This window comes from Eleutherodactylus coqui, chromosome 6 (genome assembly GCF_035609145.1).
Source record: "Eleutherodactylus coqui strain aEleCoq1 chromosome 6, aEleCoq1.hap1, whole genome shotgun sequence".
In the NCBI taxonomy this organism is placed as follows: domain Eukaryota; kingdom Metazoa; phylum Chordata; class Amphibia; order Anura; family Eleutherodactylidae; genus Eleutherodactylus; species Eleutherodactylus coqui.
Window position 1 is genome coordinate 193,807,078 of NC_089842.1, and position 23,262 is coordinate 193,830,339.

General features: G+C 42.8%; 1 protein-coding gene and 1 non-coding gene across 4 annotated transcripts in view; both read right to left on the reverse strand.

The window, feature by feature from the left end:
- Window positions 1–23,262, reverse strand: part of TMEM87A (transmembrane protein 87A) — a 72,434-nt gene that overhangs the window by 21,101 nt on the left and 28,071 nt on the right. For 2 of the 3 annotated variants that reach the window (XM_066608550.1, XM_066608548.1), the window contains exons 9-16: window positions 19,429–19,612; window positions 18,547–18,646; window positions 14,551–14,644; window positions 11,487–11,560; window positions 7,247–7,353; window positions 5,449–5,507; window positions 2,868–2,971; window positions 1,522–1,601 (exon numbers count right to left, since the gene is read on the reverse strand). In XM_066608550.1, the coding sequence (XP_066464647.1) occupies window positions 1,522–1,601; window positions 2,868–2,971; window positions 5,449–5,507; window positions 7,247–7,353; window positions 11,487–11,560; window positions 14,551–14,644; window positions 18,547–18,646; window positions 19,429–19,612 (802 nt within the window). Of the gene's footprint in view, window positions 1–1,521; window positions 1,602–2,867; window positions 2,972–5,448; window positions 5,508–7,246; window positions 7,354–8,052; window positions 8,124–11,486; window positions 11,561–14,550; window positions 14,645–18,546; window positions 18,647–19,428; window positions 19,613–23,262 lie in introns of all 3 variants that reach the window. The other variant, XM_066608549.1, reaches the window with a different exon arrangement.
- On the reverse strand, window positions 15,777–15,874 carry LOC136572116 (Z30 small nucleolar RNA). The gene has a single exon (XR_010785771.1). It is a non-coding gene; the product is annotated as a Z30 small nucleolar RNA (small nucleolar RNA).

A 23,262-nucleotide genomic window follows, 5' to 3' on the forward strand; every position in this document is an offset into this window, starting at 1 on the left:
TATTAAGGTTGTTCAGTGATGCGTTGCCTTTAGTGATTTCGCTGAATATTTCTTTCAACGTAGGCTCCCTGGCGCACCTTTCGTCCTCCTGCCTTTGATCTTTTTTGGCGGCATCTTCTGCACTTTGGGAGGTGTCTCGTATAGTGCTTTCTGAGGTGTCTGCGTGATTTGCGCTGTGCGTGCATATGCCTGGGCTGCTTGCATTATTCATGCTGTCTTCTGTGTAGTGTTCGTCTGGATTGACACTGTTTGCACCTTTATTTTTGTAGTTGGGGTTGTCTGCCTGACTTGTGACTTCCTGCTTATTTCCAGCATGATCTTGTACAGCATGTAGACTATTTTGTTTTTCCTTGTCCTTGTCACTTTCTGCATGTACTGTGTCTGCAGTTTCTTCCTCCCCTCCTGCTCCCTCCGTTTGTGTGCTTCTCTGTGGGCTCTCCCGCTCTCCCCTCTGTTGTTTTAGGCTTATGGAGTCCTGTTTTCTGCCCCCCTCCTCCCTGGCATACCTTGCCAGTTTACGTGCTGTGTCTGCACGGTTTGTGCTGGGCCGCGGTATGAGCGTTCTCGGCTCCCTCCCTCCGGCGCCATGTTGCTTCTGCCTGCCGCCGGCTTCATCTGCCTTCCCCCGCTCCTTGCCTCGCATCATTAACTCTGCTGCTGTCTGTTCTGTCTCCGGAGCTTGCTACTGTGTCTCCGCTGCTTTTTGATTGCCTTTCGGCGTCTCTGGGTCCCGTTAACAGGATGGGAATGTCGGATCTTGCAGGAGCTACTCTGAGATGCGACTATCTACATCTCCGGCCAGGCTCCGCCCCCGATCATTGCTGTTTAGCACACCTTGCACAATATTAGGCCCAATGTCCACATACAGATTTTAATTATAAAATCTGCGTGTCTCCTGCGCGGGACATCTGCAGCTCCAGAAGCCCAAAGGGATGCATTACCATCCGCAGGGCAAATAAATGCATGCAATGCGATTTGTTTTCCCGGCGTGCGGGTTGCACTCATGGAAAGGAATCACAGCATGCTCCATTTTCCTGAGGATCTCTTGCATGGACGGCTCCCGCAGCTTCTATTGAAGCCAATGGAAGCCATCCGGACCCATAGCACACCCACAGGTGCTTTTGTGCTGTGCTGAGGATCCGCGGGAGAGCAGGAGATAAAAAAAAGTAGTGTGCTTGTGCACGGCACGCTGCCGACGTGCCAAGCACATTCGCCGTTCTGGAGAAAGAAGATCTGGCTGCGACGGAGGGGAGACCCGCGGCGTCCGGACAGGTGAGTATGCTGTCATTTTTGACCTCATGGCTGCGGGCACGGGTGGAAACCACTGCGGGATTCCACCATGCGTGCCAGTGGACATGAGGCCTTAGGCAGGGCATTTTAATGTTATGGCTGATCAATGTATAGTAAACTGTACAAATCCAGTATCAGAATTTTGCAGGTTTTTAAAGAGGTAGCGGCAGTTTGAACATAAAAGAACAGCTGTTTAGACCACACGAATGATCGAGTATATGAATGTCACACCAAAGCTCTCTTTCAACATAGGTTCCTTCTGTTCATCATCATCTTCACATTCTTCTTCAGTAAGTAGTGAAAAGGCAAACCTAGAGAAGAAAAAACAAAATAGGAAAAATAAGGAGGGGGGGGGGGGGGGGGACAAAAAAAAAAAAAAAAAAGGTTACATTTATGAGGTGTCTAAAGAAAGATAGTACTAATTGTGGAAAACATTTTGTGGCAGTTGCGAAACTAATACAAAACCTATCTTTGTTCCTACAGCAACCAATCACAACTCTTTCATTACTCATAGTGCTCTTGAAAAATGAAATCTGATCTGCGATTGGTTGCAGTAGGCAATAAATGTTCATACATCTGCTCCAAATCCCTTTCATTTTTAGGATGAGCAAAAGGCAGGGGGAAGGGGGGGGGGGGGGGGGGGGACATGCCAGCTCTACAAACTGGAGGGGGAAAAAATGACATTAGACACAACCCAATAAAATCAGAGAGACTGTAAGATTTTAGTGTTGAATTCAATGAGAGTTGCAGCACCAACCCAGGCCTCTGCGCTATGGTCAGCACTTTCTGCCTCTCGTGCTAACCCTGGTGACAGCAGTCCCAGTAATTAGCTAATCAGTGGGGACTGCTTTAATATCACTGACTACATTAAAACAAACTGAAGTATACTAACATCTCTGCAAGGATCCAGCACTCCCAGAGACATATGTAGTCCCAGAAAGAAAAAAAAATTAAGTTGACCGCTACAGCGTCACATTCCTAAACTGCTGGCAACATAGCGCTGAGGAAGTGAGCACCGATACCAAAAGAACAAGCCGTGATGCTGCAGCGGTCAATTACTTTCCTGTGACATCGTATGTCACAACAACAAGGAACTGCAGGGAGCTGGATCACAGCAGCTGCAAAGGGGCAAGTATGCTTCAGTTTATTATTTGGTGCAGGCAGCGCTAGTGAAGCAGAGATTTCCAGTAAAAGACAACCCCTTTAAAAGCATGTCAATTTTATCGCCGTTTCCACTGTGGCCAGCTCATGTCAAACAGTATAAAACCTCCTTTACGCAAACATCTTGCTTTCTGACTTCAAACAAGTGCTGCCCCCCAAATATAAGGATTCTGCTAGCATACGAAAGCTAAATTAAGAGGATACCAAGATCTGAGCCCCAATCCTTAGATTTTAGTTGCAGCAAGTGTTTCAAAGTCACGCCACATTATTTAGGACTTTGGCAGTGAAAAAGCTAAGGGACTGTATAAACCTGTATAAATTTGACGTGTCTAGGACCAAGCTTTAAACAAAAGACAATTTTCAGACAAAATTTAAGCACAAATTTTGCTAAAAATCTGTTATTTTACAATACACACCTCTGACTGTTCGCAGATGGCCTCCAGAGGACCATGATAACAAACAGTATCATGGAGAACAGCAGGCGCCAGATAGCATCATCCACCCAAAGCTCCCGCCAATCCTGGGAAAAGACAAACTTATTAATATTTCATAAACTGGTTAATCTCTATTAACAATGGAACAAAAAAGGCACCAATATATTGATCTATACATCAGTATTCTAGGGGTCATATCACCAAGAAAACAACTTTTTAACCCCTTGATGACATCAGACATACGTGTGCAGTGTATGTATGAAGTGGGCTCAAGAGCCAAGCTCGCTCCATATGCGGGAAGGGGGTGTACCCGGCCATTAACCCTGTAGTTGGGCTTAAAAGGGAACCATCAACTAAGTTATGGTGCTTATAGATTAGGTGACGGGGAGTCTCTTTTCATACTCCTTCAGTCGGTGTTCCCTGGTGCACAGCCAGCTTGACTCTTCTCAGAAGCCTCAGAGCACAGACTGCTATAGAGATGAATGGGAATGCATATGCACCGCCTTCTGAAAAGAGTCAAGCTGGTGGCGGTGTAATGTATGGTGAAGCTGTGACAGAGGTGGAGGCAGCAGTTTTCTGTTTTTTTTTTGTTTTTTAATTAATAAAAATATAAATTTTTTCTAAAATAAACTGATATTAAAAACTTTTGTCCCATAGAAGGGCACAAATAATTTGAAAACTGCTTAAAAGGAATCCACACTTGTAACATGTCTCCCTCTCAGGATTAAGATTAAATGCACCACAAGTGCAGGGGTACATCTCTTCTCCTTCCTCAGGGCCACAAACCACTTAGCTACCATAATTACCAGCCACCACACTTGGATTGCTCCATAACCATAATTGTAATCTCTATTACCAAAGGTATACGGCATGACTAAGCTTGCAGGCCAAAAGCGTAACTAGAAGTTTCAGGGTCCCAATGCAAAACCTGTAACAGGGCCCTTAATGCTTTATTCATAGTACTGGGCTCCCTATATGGATAAGAGAGCCCTTATGGGCCCCCATAAGGCTCCTGGGCCCGGGTACAACCGCATCCCCTATAGTGACGCTCTGGTTGCAGCCCTGATGCATCATAGGAGCCAGAGTACGACCTGCACTTCAGGGGCTCCACCTCACTGCGGACTCCCACGCATCCTAGGTGCAACTATACCTCATATCACAGCATTACTGTCTTACATGCACCTTGTATAAGCACGTAGCGCTGACATCCCCAAAGTGCCCTGTTACAATAAACTTTGCATTATAAATCAAATACAACTATCATGTGAATATCGTAAGTCAAGAGCCTGGTAAACTCTGCGTCACATATCCCGTTTAACTTCAGTCCCCAGCATAACTATGGGCCCTTTGGGGAGATACTCCCCCAGTCCGAATTAGTCTTTCATTTTCACTCTCTATAGTGTGTACACACAAACTGTCATGTTGGACCGGTCTTCAGTCATTCTTGCAGTTTTCGCCCTGTCGATGCAGTGGCGATGTCAGTGTCTTGGAAGACAGAGTCCCCTGTGGTATGTCATCATGTCCAGCCCTGTGCCATCAGGCACTCATGTGCTGCTCCCCCGTCATGGGGACAACATGCTAAGCTGCTCAGTTGGAAATTGCTGCAGTCACGTTCTCTGCAACTCCCTCCACTGCAGCAGAGACGCAGGTCTCGGGGCTCTCTGCTTGCTCTACTTCTGGAGGTGCAACTGTCTCTGTGGCGCAGCTCTCTTTATTTAAAGGATGCCTGTAGTGCGCCAAACTTTCATGGGTCCTGCACTGGGGGACCAGATCTTCTCAGCGCTGATATCACTGGGCAGAACATCCTCAGCCTCAAAAAGACCACTAAAATGGCACCCACAGCGCATTGTTGGCTCGCCTCTTCCTGGACCTAGCCAATGGAGGGGTAACACGTTACATGTTCGTCAGACTGCCGGTCTCTCATTTCTCCCTGCCCCTCTCCCAGCTGTAGCGCTGGCCCGGTGAAGGGGGATTCTTTCATCCAGCAGGAGTCACTACACCTGGGAGCAGGGCTACAAGGAGCAGCCATCGTCTGTGCCAAATCAGTGGCAGCGCCACTGCCGAGTGCAAGGGACTAGAGTATAGGAACACTAGCCCATCACATGTGCACAATGACTTTGCCGGGGGAAAACCACAGGAACGGTGGACTGGGCGAGGCTGAAAAGAGGCTCCCCGGACTCCACATGAACTAAACTATAGACACCATAACTTAGTGCAGTCCATCACAGCTCTTATTAAACAGTGCCAGTGTGCAGGGACACATTAGTGACAAGAGAAATAAAGCCCAGTATTCCATACATTCATACATTTTCAGGAGGCCTAACTGTGGAATTGCACATTGCAGTTTCAGAGTCTTCTGTTTCAATATTGTTATTTCATGAGGAATGCAAAAAAAAAAAAAAAAAAAAAATCACTGGAAAGCAGACATGTCAGAAGAGCTGACAGGTCCTCTTTAGCTACTGACATTATATGAAAAGGTTTTTATGTTTTTTCTTTTTTTATTGAAGCATGTCTAAGGCCCAATCTTTTCTTTGCAAATAACAGAACTCATGTCAAAACTCACCGACTGACATTCTACCAGGCGGAACTTCATAGTGGTCCAAACAATAAAAATGATTGATGCTACAAGAGAAATTTTAACATTTTATATAAATCTTGTGCACATCGTATTAATTTATAGACTACTGTGCAATCACATATTGACAGGGGTCTGACTACTGAGACCACCACAGGATCCTAAGATTAGAGGAGCCACAGCGCTTCTTAAATACTGCCGAGTATTGCTCTGCAGATCTATGGCACAGCCCCAATCATTCAAGTGAGTAGACTGTTGGTCTGGCTTTTTTAGCCCCCCACCGATCCAGGCACCATATCACAATGTTATGGTGCATCTTAGCCATACGACATTCTCATCATCAATTATGAGACAAGAATACCTCGGCTAAAGAAAGTGTCTGAGATAAAAGTTTTATGCGAAAACTGCTTTTCTATGGCAAATACATAATAAGAGTTTATATTCATCTGCAAGTTCCCCACCGGTAGCTCCATGTCTCCTCACTGACGTAATGTTTACAAGCTGCAGCCGCCGGTACATGGGATGTTACATGCTGCTGCAGCCAATGACAGAGCTCAAGTGATTTATCACAGGCCTTCTTCACTGGTTACAGCAGCCTGTGACGTCCCATACAGTGGAGGCTGCAGCCTGTAAACACATAATTGTAGAGACCCGGCGCTCTCTGCAAGATACTTGTGAGGAGCAGGAGAGGAGAGTACAAGCTCTTTATTATGTTTTTTTGCCATGGGGAAGCAGTTTTCACACAAGTTTTAACTCGGACAACCTCTTTAAGCCAGATGAACGACTATACAAGTCTCCCTTCACACTTGTGTCATAGCTTTCATTTTTATAGAAGTAATGTTATGGTACATTTTGCATTGATGCCATTGGTTTATAAAAGCAGTGGTATTTTTCTTTTTTGCCTTTAGGCTGCCTGCACAGGGGCGGGGTGGACCTCGCATGTGGGATTCCTGCAGCGGAGTTCGACCAGGTGCCCGGCCAGGGACCCCAGCTAACCTGTCTGCAGTCGTCTTCTCTGCTGCTGATGTGCCAGCCAACGCACATGTGCAGTACAGAGGACGCCGCGACATCGCTATGGCGATGACATGGCTGCTGCGACCATTCTGTAATGATGATGCAACTATACGTCTAATCCTTTATAGTGGTCTTCAAGACACTGATTTGCAGGAATGCTGCCATCCAATAGGTGGCACTGCAGAGGTATTGTTGCAGCTTCCTTATTTGCATATTACCCAGAGGAGCATGCATGGCTTTATAAGGAAGATGGAACAATACCTCTGCAGTGCCACCAATTGGAATGCAGCATTCTTGCAAATCAGTGTCTTGAAGACCTGTATAAAGGTCTTAAAGACATTGATTTGAAGGAATGCTGCCATCCAATAGGTGGCACTGCAGAGGTATTGTTCCGTCTTCCTTATTTGCATGGCACTTCTTGAAGTGGAAATGAGAATTTTTGCATCAGAATTCCACACATGGATTTTTCCCATTGACAGGGCAAATCCTTATGCGGCCAATAGATGAGGAATAAGAGGCAGAAGTCACATGGAATCAGCGATGTGTGAATGCACCCTTATAGATGGAAATCTCCAGTATGCTATACTTTATCTGACCATCATAAAGCAACTGAAATCGGCTTGGAAATTATGAGCAGAAGAGAGAATAGAGCCCAAATGTTTTGCAAACTCCTATTATGAGTGGGAGCTCTGTTATAACTGGAGTTCCAGGCAATTTGTCTTAATTTACATTAAATAAAACACAAGAGTAATAAATAGACAAACCCACATACCTACTACTGCCAAGATAAGGGTGTTCGTGAAATGTCTGTAAAGTGACAGCTTGACCACGTTCCTTCGCAGCGTCAGTAGCTTCATTGTCTGAGTTAAGCTTATGAAGATGTGGGAGTAGGTTAAGGAATATTCAGGAACAGTCAAACTAGTAACAACACTTCTAATGAGCAGTCAATATTAACATAAAGCTAATGCATAACAGGGTCCTTAGAGTTGGTTGGACGGGATTCTTTAGGAGTATGATCTCCTTAATTCCAAAGTAATTCTAGTTGGTCTAGCACACTTGGGATTCTTATAGGAGCAAGTCTCAGAGTTGGTAGCAATTAACATAGCCATTTAGGTTGTTAGTGTTGTCCCTGAGCCAATGGCGTCGGCTGATGATCGCATGATGTCTTAAATGTCAGTTTAGGTAAAAGGTAAAGTCAGAGCAAAAGATAAGTAAATGCTCTCAAAAGTGCTGACGTCAGAATGAATGGAGTGAAGCCTGTTCTATCAATACTCCATTCATTTCAGGGGGCTAACAAATGCCCAAGGGCTTGCCTTTCGGCTATTTCCGCAGTCCCATGGAAAGTAATTGGAGTGCCAGCGCACTTGTGCAAGCAGCACTCCCCATTCAGTCTCTTTCGCACTGCAGAGGGTGGGGTGTGCAGTAACCTGCAGTGAAGACTAGGAACATGAAATGCTGATTCTTAAGTAATGTCTTCAAAACAACTTGAGCGACCATTTTTTTATATCCACATTTTTTTCTACTGCCTTTTATGCAATTCTGACCTGAAAGCATAAAAAAAACACCTCAAGGAAGGATATCCACCAGCACAAGGCAGTATCAAGAAAAGCCAGAGGGATGAAAGCCAGGGAGGAAAGATCGGATTGCGCCTAAACCAAGAGTAGAATACAGAAGTAAGGAAAAGGAGAAACATTTGGACACTGTACACCTCTCTATGGTTGAAAAAGGTGAAGAATCTGTAAAACAGCAGCAGTTTAGACAGTGCCAGTCACCCAATGAGCAGAAACTTTGCACACCATAATAAATAAAGAGCAAATTTATGGGTAAAAATAGTAGGCAGAAAACATAAATAAATAAAATCATAGATCGCAAAATTAAACTTGAGTACATATAAATACACCCAAATATATACATATACACATACACATAACAGAAGACAGATGTAATCTGCAGCATTGAAGCTCCCTACTCCTTGTCCCAACTCCTTATATCTCAGAATATAACAAGGTATGCTGTAATTCCGTTATCTTAGGTCATATGTTTAAAGGATCAACTTTACAAGGGGATTTCTGTTCAAACTAAATGCCAAAGCCCACTTCACAGAGTTGTCAATGGAAAATCCATGCTGCTGTTCATACATCTCTCAGAAGCACAGATGGTGAGATGGTTCACCAATCTGTGAAAAACTAAGCCTAAAAATTGTTGAACTATCTCCATAATTTTACGTTGGCAAACATTTTTTGAAGACTTTTTAATAAATCCTCATCTACAGCACATAGCATCAAAAAATTCTGAGAATCTGAAGAAATTCATGTGCACAAGGCCAATGGTCAATATTGGATGCTCGAGATCTATGGGCTCTAAGGCATCACTACATTAAAAGTAGGTATGATTCAATGCAAATCACTGCATGGGCTCAGGAATACTTCCAGAAATCACTGTTTGTGAACAGTTTGCTGCGTAATCCACTAATGAAAAATGAACCCTTTCCAATCCAATTTTGGATTCAGGGCTTCCTAAAAGGCTCTCTCTTTTTGCTGTTATACAACGGTGCCATCTGCTGGCTAAAGCCAGTGTGTGTGCGCCAGAGAGGCTCAGACAGCGGAGTGGCTGGCAGTAAACGGTAAGACTACCCTGTCGGACGTCTTCTGACATTGGAGCTGTACAAGCTTTAATCAGAATTTAGGAAGATGTCAGACAGTGGATTGGAAAGGGTTAAATCTGTATCATGCAAAGAAGCCATATATCAACACAATGCAGAAACGCTGGAGCCTTCTCTGGGCCAAAATGGAAAATTGTTCTGTGGTCAGATGAATCAAAATTTCAAATTGTTTTTGGAACCCACGGATGCCGAGTCCTGTGGATTCAAGGGGAAAGGTCTAGCTCGTTATCAGAGCACAGTTCAAAAGCCTGCATCTCTGATGGTATGGGGTTGCATTAATGCCTACCACATGGGCGGCTTATACATCTTGAAAGGCACTATCAATGCTGAGCAGTATACAGTGGTACCTCAGGACATCATTGAATGGCTGTGATTGGTTAACCCAACTCCGGCTTTCATTGGCCAACGTGGTGCTGAGTTAACCAATCGGAGCATTAGCTTGCTGGAGGCGGGGCATTCAAGCCCCACATCCAGAAAGCAATGCTCTGGCAGCGTGGAGGAGGATGCGCAAGCTTGCAGAAGCGCCGCAGATCATCGCAGAACGCCGGCGGTAGGGGGAGTTGATTTTTTTTTTTTTTACTTGTAGTTAGTTTCCCCATTGAAATGCATTAATGGCGTTTCGATGCATTTCAATGGGTAAAAGTGCTTTGACATGTGAGTTTTTTGGCTTAAGAGCTCCGTCTCGGCACAGATTAAACTTGTATGTCAAGGCAGCACAGTATAGAGGTTTTAGAATATCATATGCTCCCCCATCGAGACAATGTTTCTTCCAGCAAAGGCCTTGCATATTACAGCAAGACAATGCAAAACTACATACTATATCCATCACAAACTCATGGCTATGCAGAACAATCCATGTGCTGAACTGGCCACCTGCAGTTGAGACCATTAATGAAAAGTAATCATTTGGCACATTAGGAAATAAAAATCCAGCAAAGGTGCCCCAGGACTGTTGAGCAGCTAGAGTCGGCAAACATCTGGAAAGTGAGGAGACTATTTTTTTTTTCTTAAACTGATTGGATGCTTCACAACAGTTATAAGTTATTTTTATGATGAACTGGAAAAATTGTCTCACGCTCACCTTCTGATCTGTGTTATAGGTGCCATTGTGAATAAAATATGGTTATAAGATTTAAAAATGATTGGATTGCTATTCTTTATTTTTTTTATTATTTTACACAGCATCCCAACTTCTTTGGAATTAAGGTTGCACACCAACACAGAAAGGGGTTCTTTACTGTAAGAGCTGTGAGACTTTGGACAACTCTGCCAGAGGACGTGGTGATGGCGAACTCACTAGAAGTTTAAGAGGGGCCTGGACGCCTTTCTTGTGTGTAATATTATAAAAATATTATTTGTTTGTTCACTTTATATAAAGGCAAACTATTAAGGCCACCTGTCCACAAACGAGGCGGAATATCACTAGCGATATTCTGCAGCGGGGGAGGAGCACTGACAGGCCTCTAATAGATAGGCTCACCGCGGAGAGTCGCAGCAAATTGCAGCATGCGGCAAATTTCATCAAGCGAGCGGAGAATCGCTATGATTTGCCGCTCGTGGACGTCAGGCTGCACTTTCCATAGCTAGCTTATGGAAAGCGTTCACTGCGTTACGCATGGCCAGATTATTGCCGCTGATAACACAGGGAAATATCACCCGTGGACAGGAAGCCAAACTTCTATTTTTAAAATCATTCTTCCACCACCTGCCTAAAACTTTAGTACAGCACTGTATACGTTTTTTTGCTGGAATGCACAAGATTGTATTGAAGTAGTATCACAGCTTGTATAATTAAACAAAATTCAACCTTAGTAAGGTTAAAGGGATTGTCCGAGATATTAAAAATTAAAAACAAACTATAGGAGTCTATAGGGAATAGATGGTTGATGGATGTTTGAAAGATTGCATCTGTCATATATATACGGTTTACAGATTTGTTCAACATCTCATGCGATACATAAGTTTCAGAGACAAGTTAAAGGTATATTCCCATCTTAGTAGTTCGTCCCCCTATCCCCAGAATAGAGGACTAACTGGCCGATTTTTCAGTAATCTCTGGAGCGGAGGTGTACATGCACAGGCATCTCTGGCAGTACTTCAGGACAAGGCCAAGACAATCTCTGGAATGGAATTGGAGTCCAAGAGATTCAGATCCGCATCAGTCAGCAAGCTAACCCCCCCCCCCCCCCTTCCTCTTGGGGAGAGGGGATAACTTGTGGAGATGAAACAACCCATTTAAAAAGTAGGGGCATATTTACATATACAGTGTAATTAACACCCATTTACACTTTGGAACTCCCAATCTAGCATCAGATGTGCAAGTCATCTGGAATACTACATCTAAAAGGATATCCAAAAAAGAATACAGGCATCAATAAATGACAGGCTCAGATTTGCAATCAGTGTCATGGTATACAAGTCATGCTAAAGCAGAGAGACGTAGAGGACATAAATGTTATGGGTTAGACTACATACAGATGGTAGTGATGACAACATAATACACACTAAAAATTAGCAGCCAAGCAGAATTAAAAAAGTATTCCATGCAAAATTGTTATTCTGCAACACACAATTATCTAAACAAAAGCACAATTCTAAGATTTTAGGAGTTTTCTGAGAAGAAAGGTTTCTTGCATTTGTATGTACCATCTTCCAAAACATCCAAGGTGCATGTTCCTGATAATTGTGTATATAGTATTTTAGCCACATAAAGGCCCATTTACACAGAGCGATGATCTCTTAAAAATCACTCAAAAGCAATTGAGTGATAATCGTTGCGTCTGAAACGCGCGACCATCGTGGACTTTTCGTGCACTGCTAGTTGATGGTTGAATTCAAGCCAGCCTAAAAATCATTGTGCAGTCTTATCAGGACCGCACACTGAGTTCTCCGCTGGTAGTATTAATAGCATTGTTTCAGCTATTTAACCCGTTGGAGAACAAAGGAGCTGAATGGAGATAAGAGCCCTCCGGCTATTGACTGCATTTAGCTAAAGGCTTCATTTGCACACTAAATTGCTATAAAGTAGCTGAGTAGCTACTTAATAGTTTATGCAAAATGATCGCTCAAAGCTGTCACCCAAACTGTCGTTTTAGCGATCATCACTCTGTAAATGGGCTTTAAATCTGCATTTGTTTTGCTGCATAAACAAAATTGTTAAGTGACTATGAACAGACTGGTATTTTCAAATGGGTTGTACCTAGAAATGAAGCAATTCCCCCTCTGCATGAAAGGGAATAACTTGCTGATCAGTGGGAGCTCACAACTGGGATCCCCACCCATCTCAAGAACGGTGGTCCGATGTCTGCCTTCCTCCCCACTGCAATCCTCTCCGTGAGGAGGAAACTGAATTGAGCGCTTGTCCTGCAAGCGTGCTGATGCTCCATTCACTTTCAAAGGGACTGCAGAGATAGCCAATTGGCAAACACTTGGCATTTCTGTTAGCCCCACTGAAATGAACTGAACGCTGACTGCGCGTACTTGGTCCAGGACTCCATTCATCCTGACATCACTGCGGGGTAAAAGTTACCCCTTCAGTGACAGTTAGAGGATGACATGGGGCCCCGTTCTTGAGATAAACATAGTCTTAGTGGTGAGACTCCCACTGATCAGCAGGTTAGCTTGTAATCCTGGAACAATCCGTTTAAGATAAAGGTAGTTTCACAAAGTAAAATTTTTATTTTTTTTTCAATTTTAAAAGTCGCAGTTTAGGTTTTTTTTGCTAAAGCCAGAGATAAATGTAAAGAAAACCAATATAAGAAATCTAAAAAAAAAAAAAAAAAAAAAAAAAAAAAAAAAAAAGGGATTTCTACTTCCTGCTGGACTGACTTCTGGCTTGGTCTAAAAAAAAGGCAATAAAAATGACACAAGCTGCAGTTTTTTTGGACGGACGCACGCACACACACACCTGAAACCACCTCAAGGATGCATTTACATCGTCGTGAAACTAGCTGATGTAAATGCATCCTTGGGGTGGTTTCAGACGCGTGTTTGTTTTTTTTTGGGGGGGGGGGGGGGGGGGGGGGGGGTCGGGCAGTTTCTGGGCATTGCGTGATACACACAAATTGCATGCGAAAAGAACCCAAACAGCATATCCTATTTTTGGGCTATCCTGTTCAAGAATCACCCATTAGTTCCTATGGGAGAAAAAAAAATTGAGTTTTGTGTGAATGTGATGCGATTTTCCGTTTTTACTCTTGGAACATGATGCAATTTTTACACTTGTTACAACAAAAAAAAAAAATCCTCTCTCGTGTAAAACCGCAGGTTTACAAGTGCAATACTGGTCCAAGCTTCTCAGACAGATATCGCAGTTGCTCGTGTAAATGCAGCCTTAGGCTTCTTTCCTAGGAGCGTATATCGGCCCGCCGTTTTCACGGCCAGTCGATATATGCTGTGATCTGATGCATTGGATTCCAAATGCATCAGATCACATAGCTGTATTCTCGTGACATAAAAGCGCCCGGCCGGCCAATATAGCGCTAGGCGTTTTTACGTCGGGCCCAAAAGATAGTCCTGGAACTATCTTTTGGGCCAGTATAAATCAACCGCTGCATGGGCTCCTATGGGAGCCCATGACAGCGGCCGGAGGTGCTGTCTGCTAAACTCCCATCCCTCTGCTGTCCTCCCTGCTCGCTCTTTGCAATGGGAGGGGGCGGAACTAAGCACCACCCTATCCCGCCTCCTCCTATTGCTAGCTGCAGACAAGGGGTGGAGCTAGGCTCCGCCCCCTCTTGTTTGCAGCCAGCAATGGGATGGGGTGGTGCTTTGCTCACCTTCCTGCTCGCTCTTTGCAATGGGAGAGGTGGAGCTGAGGTCAGCCTGCAAGGGGGAGGGAGGGGAAAGGGCCGAAGGCATGGTAGCCTCGGCGTATATGTGCCGGGACCCATGCCGTGTGAACAGGCGCAAAAATGTTAGATTTGTGCGCCCGTTCAGGAGCTTTAGCGCCACAGATTGTAGCATATATCGGTCGACTGTGAAAATGGCGGTCGATATACGCTCGTGGGAAAGAAGCCTCAAAGAGACGTTTAAATGTTCCGTTCTACTGTCTTCGACAGCCAATTAACGAGTGCAAGGACCTCAGGGAAGATTGTTATGCATTTTGTAAGGGAGTGTGTATTTAGCACTTGCAACAGTGGTTCTATGAATGGACCTTCAAATGAGGACTGGGCTTATTTTTTAGCATACGAGGCACACTAGTGTTACAGCAAGTCATTAGCCCTACAAGAAACAAAAACACTTGTAATGTACATGAAACTAGCTGAATCTGGGTATAAAGTGCTAAGCATTGCAACACAAAAATTAAAGACAAACCAAAAAGGGGTTAGAAGGTGATCATACTCTACGATGGCCAAGCATACACAGCACCCATTTTGGAAATCTTACAACTTTGTTCAGCATGTTAATATACTTACTCCTGTAACACGCAGAACACCTTCCATCCCAGAAAAAAGGAGATAGAGCGCTCCAGCCATGACAACCTTGTGCAGTGTAGCACCAAGCCGTGGTCTAAAAGGAAAGGTGCAAGAATGTAATTTCGGGTAACTGAATCATTCATTGAACCAAGCATTAAACAAAGGATTCAAAAGGAGGAATTATGGCTCGCGCCTGCTCAGCTGATCGCTCGGGGTTCCAAGCGACAGGCCCTAGCCGATCAACTATTGATGACCTATCCTGATGATAGGTCATCAATAATATTTCACTGGAAAACCCCTTTAAGCTTGCAAGAGTGCGTGCGTAGTTTGGAGACTATAGAAGTGTCACATATCTATTTACTGTTATTTTTCACTTGGGAATAGTACAGATAAAAATCAATTAATACATTTAGAATGTGCTCCATAATTGATAATGCTGTTCAGAGTACATTTTGTGTCATGTTTACGGTCCTTGAACAGTCGTTCGAGTGCAAATACTGTTGTACAAAATGGGAGCGTGTTACACGTTTGGATGTCCAGATCCTGGATCTAAAATTAGTAGCTTGCAACCCATTATTCTGTTAGGTCTATTGGTTAATAGCAAGTCCAAAAGATGGGCAACTAGGTTCATAAACAGAATGGGCGGACTACAATACCCAGAAGGGTTATCAAAATTGGAGTTATTTAGTTTAGAAAAACACACAGCTGAGGGGCGACCTAACAACTAAATATATCAGGGGACAATACAGAGATCTCTCCCATCATCTATTTATACCCAGGACTGTGACTAACAAGGGGGCGCCCTCTACGTCTAGAGGAAAGAAGGTTTCTACACGACATAGAAGAGGGTTCTTTACTGTAAGAGCAGTGAGACTATGGAACTCTCTGCCTGAGGACGTGGTAATTGTGAACTCACTAATAGAGTACAAGAGGAGCCTTGATGTCTCTAGCGATACAATATTACACGTTATATCACTGATTACTTCAGAAGGGTCACTGATAGAAAGATTGCTCCGATTTCCAGATTAGAGACACTCAGCTGAAATCATCACTCAAAAAGCATGCGTTAATTTTCACATAGACATTTTTTTTTTTTTTTTTAACCTGACCACTAAAAAGAAAAAGAAAAAAAAAAAAAGGACAGAGAAAAAAAAAAAGCTATGTTGACCAATTTATGTCTTACAATATAGGTTTTGTGTTGGCATTGCAAATAAGTTTGTTTTTCTCAGCTCAGACAGAAGATCACATGATCATTTACTAGTCAATGCAGATTTAACTCTTGCATTACCAGGTCATATTATACAGTATCTTGCTCATCACAGCTGAAAACAAGTCAAAAATGCAACCTCATAAGAGGTTGCTCGTAGTACACAGCTTCTGCAGAGTCGCAAACATTTGGTGAATAATCCTCAGGAGATGACAGGTTCCCTTCAAATGGACCCGAACCGCAATTGTGGTAACAGGAAATTTGGCAACCTAACGATATAGGTCTCGGTATGATGCGGTATGTTGAAATGGTTATAGTCATGTTTTAATGTAAAAATGTATCTTTTGCCTATTGTATTTTATGATACAAGTGGTGGTTGAGATTTGTCAAATGGCACAACTAAGGTTAATCTGCAGTTTTGTGTTCACATCCAGCCAATCACGTTGGGCAAGTGATGTTTAAAAAAAACAAAAAAAACACAGAAAACACAGCACAGTGCTGTGCAAAGGTTTTACACAAATATGGAAAAAATGCTGCAAAGTGTTAATAGTTTCTTTTTGTCAATTACCAAAATGCAAAGTGAACAAAACAGAAACTTAAATCAAATCAAAATGTGGTGTGACTGCCCTTTGCCTTTCGAACAGCATCAATTCCTTTAGGTACACTTAGTCAGATATTTTGCAGGATTATAGTAAGGTGAATGATTAACCAGTTATACCCAACCGGTGATAACGATCACGATTATCATATGCAGTCATTATCAAAAACAGCTGAGTAGGAGGCTTAAAACTGGATAAGAAACAGCCAAACTGCTAAAAAGTGAGGTTGTGGAAGACAGTTTTATGTCACAGGACATATACCATGGCAATATTGAGCACAGCAACAAGACAAGCTAGTGATAGTGTATCAGCAAGGTCTCTCCCACGCAAAGATTTAAAAGTACACTGGGGTTTCAAGTTGTGGTGTTGAAGTATTTTTGAGGAATCTCAAAGAAATGGGCAACACTGATGATCATGGACGCAATGATCGGCCAAGGAAGCTTGGGGCGGCAGATAAAAGGCGCATTATACTTACTTCCCTTCAGAATCGGAAGATGTCCAGCAGTGCCATCAGCTCAGAACTTGCAGAAACCAGTGGGACCTGGGTGCACCCATCTACTGTTCGGAGAAGAATTGCAGCCAAAAAGCCATACCTTCATAGAAACGAGGTGGCACTGGGTGCAGAAAAATATTTGGCTGTATCAGAAGGCAGTGTATTTGCTGAAGGGCTGGAGAGCGGTACAATAATGAGTGTCTGCAGCCAACAGTGAAGCATGGTGGAGGTTCCTTATAAGTTTGGGGCTGCATTTCAGCAAACGGTGCTGAGGGTTTGGTCAGGATTAACAGCGTTCTCGGTGCCGAGAAATACAAACAGATAACTATCTATCATGCAGTAACATCCAACTGGCTTCAAATTTATTCTGCAGCTGGACAAAAACCCGCAACATAAAGCCAATGTCATTAAGAAATATCTTCAGTGTAAAGAGGAACAAGGAGTCCTGGAAGTGATGATATAGCCCATTGATCTCAACAGAGTCTGTCTGGGATTTGAGCAAGTCTACATCCACAGATCTGTGGTTAGTTCTCCAAGATGTTTAGAACAACCTTCCTGCAGAGTCCTTCAAAAACTGTGTGCAAATGTACCTAGAAGAATTGCTATTCCTTTGAAGGCAAAGGAGAGGGGGCAGGGTCACACCAAGTCTTGATTTTACAATGTAGATTTCTTTATTCACTTTGCATTTTGTTATTTTTCAAACAGAAGTGTTAATAGTTTGTTTTTGTCAGAGTTATTACTTTTAATCATTTTTGCATACCTGCTTAAACATTTTACACAGTGCTCTAAGTGAGGAGGAACAAAACCGATGCAAAAAGAAAATTGGAGTAGTTGCCAACCAAATTTTTCCACTTATTTTTCACTGATCCTTTGGAAAATGAAAGTCAACGTTGTGCCTGCCTTTCTTCTTGGAGGACACCAGAGACTTGCTGTCTGCCCTCCTCGTGGAGAACAGGTAGCGATCTGCCTACCCTGTGTGCCCACATTCCTGTAGTCCTGCAGATCTTGACTGAAGAGGTCTGTCTCCTAAAACGGAGCCAGCTTATGCCTGCAGGAGGAGTTAACACTTATCTGCTTAATGTTGCCTCCTGGTGGCAGAAGCTATACCCAAGGTCTTGCTCAATGAACGTGACGAGAAAGTGATTTTACGGTAAGTTATACCAAAAATACTATTAGCCATCGACAACTTTCCCAGTAGGTCACCAGCTGAGCCAAATTATGTAACATGCGTCATTTTGATAAGTATGCAGCAAATTTGTCCCATTGAATTTGCTAGTGTCACAGTTTTAAACACCACTAACAAAAAAAATAATTTAAAAAAATTAAAATCGCTATGGTGCAGATTTACTATTGGAAATATGGCGGTTTTCTGGCGCAAACTGAAAACTGCTTTATATGCTTTGCAGCACATTCAACATGTGTTAACATATGTTTCAGACATGCATTTGAGCTGAATCTTTTTGTTGGACAAGTCAAAAGAACATTGTGCCAAATTTGTGTGCAATTCTTGGCGTAAAGTAAGCCACCTAATAGGTGGTATAAAGTTAGATTTATAATTTAGCAGAGCCACTGTGATAAACAGGCACGTTTTAAGGATGTTTTGCCAACGTTAGCAGTGCCTATTAGATAGTATTCGTAAATCTGTCCCATTCTCTTTCCATGATGGAGATTAACACACTCCAAGTATAACCACTCACTTGACAATGCCATAGCCCAGGCTGACGATAATAACAAGGATCCGCGCCAAAGATCTCTTCACTGCTGATAACAGTTCTCCCAAGATTACTGCTCCTTGCACTATTGGATACATGGAAAAAATATAGTTCTATTAGTTCATGGTCAAAATTTGATTAACAGAAATTACTTTAAAATAGAACAGTTAGGATTTTACTCATAAGTAAGGTGCTGAGGCTTTTAGAAGGCTCTTTTTGGGGAGGGGGGGGGGGTTGAAGCACAAAAAAATTAAATAAAAAATAAAAAACACACACCCCAGGAAGCACTGTAGCCTCCCACATTCATGAGTTTCAGAAAGGTATTCCCATCTCGGCATTTCATAGTAGAGATGGGAAAACCCGGAAGATCTGTTCCAACCACCTCCCAAAAAGAGCAGAGCTCTTCGGCTCAGAGCCATTTCCTTAGCTCTACAGAAACAATGTAGCATAGTGCCGTCCCGTAGTTTCATTTCACTTCAATGAAAGCTACAGAAACAGAGCTGCACTATGCGCTCAGCTCATTCCGTAGACTTCAACCAAGGGGCCAGTAGCCATGGCAGCAGTTTCCCATCTTGTCTATGAAAAGCCTAAATGGAAATGCCTCTAAGAACAGATCCTCATTGTACAAGTTCTGAAAAACATCTTTCAGCACCTTAAAAATTTTCTTTTTTGAAAAAAAAAAAAAAGGAAGATTGTATTGCTTTGCTTAGTCTACATGTATATATGTATAACTATTACATACTGTATATCTGTGTGTGTGACAGAGTATACAGATTCCATAGCGCTCTATACAGACTGAGATCACTTGCATTGGGTGTATATTTATAAACCGTAAAGCTATGATCATATTAAACGTGTGTACAGTACCAGACTGTCCGTAGTAGCGGATGTTCTGGAATTCTGCATAGAACACAGCTTTTTCCAGCATGCCCAGTAAGATGACAGCACCAACCCAGAACTGGATTCTCAGCAAGTCTCTCCAATAACACGTAGACCAGGCCAGCCATAAGACACCAAAGAAGACGTATACAATGCACATAACCATGAAGAACTGGAAGAGATTTTAAATAATGCAAAAAGTAAATTCAACTATTAGACTCCAGCATTTTTCCTGTAACTAGTTCAAAACTTCTGTAGGGTTTAAAAGGAAGTCTGTTACCTGTTTTTTGGAGCTATAAAACAGAATATTTTATTAAATGTGCAATAGTATGTTAAATGTATTGATACCTTTCTTCTTATTATATCTCCACTATGCAGATATCAGCTCGTGCTCTATGCAAATTAGGAAAGGACTCTTCGATGGGCGGTCATTCGTTGGCTGCCCACCGTTTCAAAAGCCGTTCCATCTGCGAGTAGCGATGCCTGCTGCTCTGCCTGCTGGAGACGTCATGCGTTCCACAGTCACCGACCTCAGTCCGAGTCAAGGAGTTAAAGCGCACGGTAAGTTGTCAGCGCACCTACTAGGGAACACAACTCATGGATGGGGCTTTTGAAACAATGGGCAGATACAGAGCCTGGACCACAGGCAGAAGTGGACTGCCAGTTGCCAATTTGCATATAGGAGAGAGCTGAATTTAAGGTCTGATATCTACACAGTGGAGGCATGCTAAGAAGAAAGGGTTCCATACATTCAACAGACCACTGCACATTTACTCATAGATTGCATTTATAGCCCAAAATACAAGACTTCCTTCCATATTTAAAAGGGTCAGAGCTCCCACTTTAATAATGCGGCCAATTACCCTTTCCTCCTTCCTTCCCACAATGAGGCATAGGATAGGCTCACACCAACTTTGATGGGCACACAGCTGATGGGCGATAGCTTCCAGATATATTTTGTTTACAAACATATGGCATCCAGAGGTACACTGTACTGTATCTTTAGACTTCTACTGTGCAAACAATTCCATAGGTGTGTCCTTTTGGCAGATTTCTGGATGCCTTCTTTGACAGTAGAGAACTTGTCAGCTTGCCCAGACTTGCTGATCCAACCCAGCAAGAGTACAAAAGCAGAGAAACGCTGCTAGTAAACATAGAAGAAAAATAGATATTTTCCAGCAGCTCAGGCGATATTACAGGATTTCTTCATTTCAGGGGGGAAAAAAAACAAACAAAAAAAAAACAAACAGCCCGACTATCTTAAATGCCTACAGCTTTAGAGCAGAAGCTCTTAGTCATAAGGGGGAGGGGGAGTTTTAAAACAAGCAACTGTGCACCCGTAACTGTAATAATCCATATCAAATAAATACTCTCCAGTAGGAAAGGACACAAATACCCCTTTTACTCAAAAATAGGACCTACCCTGACAATAAGCCCTAGTGACACTACATTTAATAAGGACAAAAAAAATTAATTACATTACCTAGCAGGCTCGGGTCCAGGTCCCTAACGATGTTCTCGCTAGAGGTTCCGAGCGGTTCCCGAAGTCCTCGGCCACTCGTAGAACATCACTTCCCAATTACGGGATTCATAAATCCCACCTCCAGGGAGCGATGGTTGGAATTGGTTTGTCGACCGCTGCTCAGCCAATCACAGCCATAACCAGGAAGTGATGTTGTATGAGCGGCTGAGGACTGCGGGAAGTGCGTCAGTTGTGGAAAGCAGTGGGAGAGACCTGGACCAAGCCTGCTAAATAGGCATAATAAGACCTCCCCCAAAAATAAGACCTAGTGCATCTTTTGGGGCAAAAATTAATATAAGACAGAGGAACATATGTATATAACATATGACAGAAAAAAAAAATGTATAGCATGCATAATAAAGTCACGTGTAGGGATGAGCGAGTATACTCGCTAAGGCACTACTCGTCCGAGTAATGTGCTTTAGCCGAGTATCTCCCTGCTCGTCCCTGAAGATTCGGGGGCCGGCGCGGGGAGGATCGGAGGGGAGATCTCTCCCTTCCTCTCTCCCGCCCGCTCTCCCCTGCCAGCTGCGGTGGCTCCTGAATCTTCAGGGACGAGCAGGGAGATACTCGGCTAAAGCACATTACTCGAGCGAGTAGTGCTTTAGCGAGTATACTCATTCATCCCTAGTCACGTGTCAAAATATCAATATTGCTATATGAGGTCCAACTTGTGATTCAGACCTCTTAGAACGCTTGCCCTCAGTGCAAAGAGTTTATTTTATCTTATGCCATGACCAGGAGCTTCTTTTCTAAACACGTAGGCGTTTAAAATTCTTATGCTGGGCTTTTTATGCATGACTTCACTAGAATGCTAAAATAAAACACTTTTATAACGCCAAAGCTGCTGAAAAGGTCTTTTTTTTTTTTGACACTACTAAAAAAGTGTATCCTCCTCTTTAAAAAAACAAAACAACAAAAAAAAAAAAAAAAACACACGACACACATGCATTTATTAGTAGAAAATACCGCACTTAAAAATATATGCATACAGTTGTATACATTTGCACACTTATTTATATTGTAAAATATTGGGAAAGCAGTTTTAAGCCACTATGTAGCACTACTTTAAACACTAGTTATAGACAGCTGTATATAAAAGAAAAAAAAAAATCATAATAATGAAAATAGTGGGCACCAGTAAGATCAGGAACACAAAGCATGGGGTGGCACACGAACGGACTTTCGCTGTAGGCGCCCGCATGGCGGATGCGCAGCAAATACCGCCCATATCATGCTGTGGGAAAACGCTTTTCCTGCACACTTGCAGAAACCAATTGCGAGTTCCACAAGCGTAGGAAAAATTGCAGCATGCTCCATTTTTGCGTGGACGGCCTCCATTGAAGTCAATGGAAAAGCCGTCCAACCAGCAGCCCGTTCACAGCTAACATTGCAGACAGGTCATGGATTCCGCGGCATCGCCTAGTGACAGTGTGGGGGAAAAGAATAAATCTGTACTGTGCATGTCCAACAGAATAAATATACAAATAAGTAAACAAAATGCATATAAAACAAAGTTTTCATCTAGCTAGCATGAAATGCAAAAAAGTACATATAAAATAAATGCAAAAATGACATCTAGGGGGAAAAAAAATAAAAAAAGGACGCAATAGATTCATGTGTCATAATGGACATCATGACGAATTAAGGAAGTTTGATAATACCATCAAGGGGGTCATACATGAGGTATCAGACACGTTTTGTAAAGATATAAACTCGATGATTACTGCTACAATTGTAGCTTCATCAGGGGGAATCCAGTAGTTCATATACGTATATATAGTTAAAGAAAGTCAATAAACACACCTGTAGGCATAGATGAGCCCGAATCACACACCCGGATGTAGGATTCCAGCTCATCTATGCCTACAGGTGTGTTTATTGACCTTCTCTAACTATATATACGTATATGAACTACTGGGTTCTCCCCGATGAAGCTACAATTGTAGGGATACATGCAAGGCTTGCATTCTTAGACAGTGGGTCCATTTGATAGTGCATGTGTGGCCACTACTATCAAGCTTCCTTAATTCCTGTTGATGTCCATTATGACAGACACACTTATTTTATGGTTTTTTTTGTTTGTTTTTTTTTGGGGGGGGGGGGGGGGGTGTCTTTTACTAGATGTATCATTTGTCACCACATTTTTTTGCCCTTTATATTCTAGTTATAGGAAAACTGTGTTTATAAGCACTTGACTTTTTAGAGTTATTGTGTATTTATTTATATGGGGGCCATCTGAGCTACACTGGCTAATGTATTGCTGTTAACCCTGCATTTTTCTGTTAACCCTTGTAGTT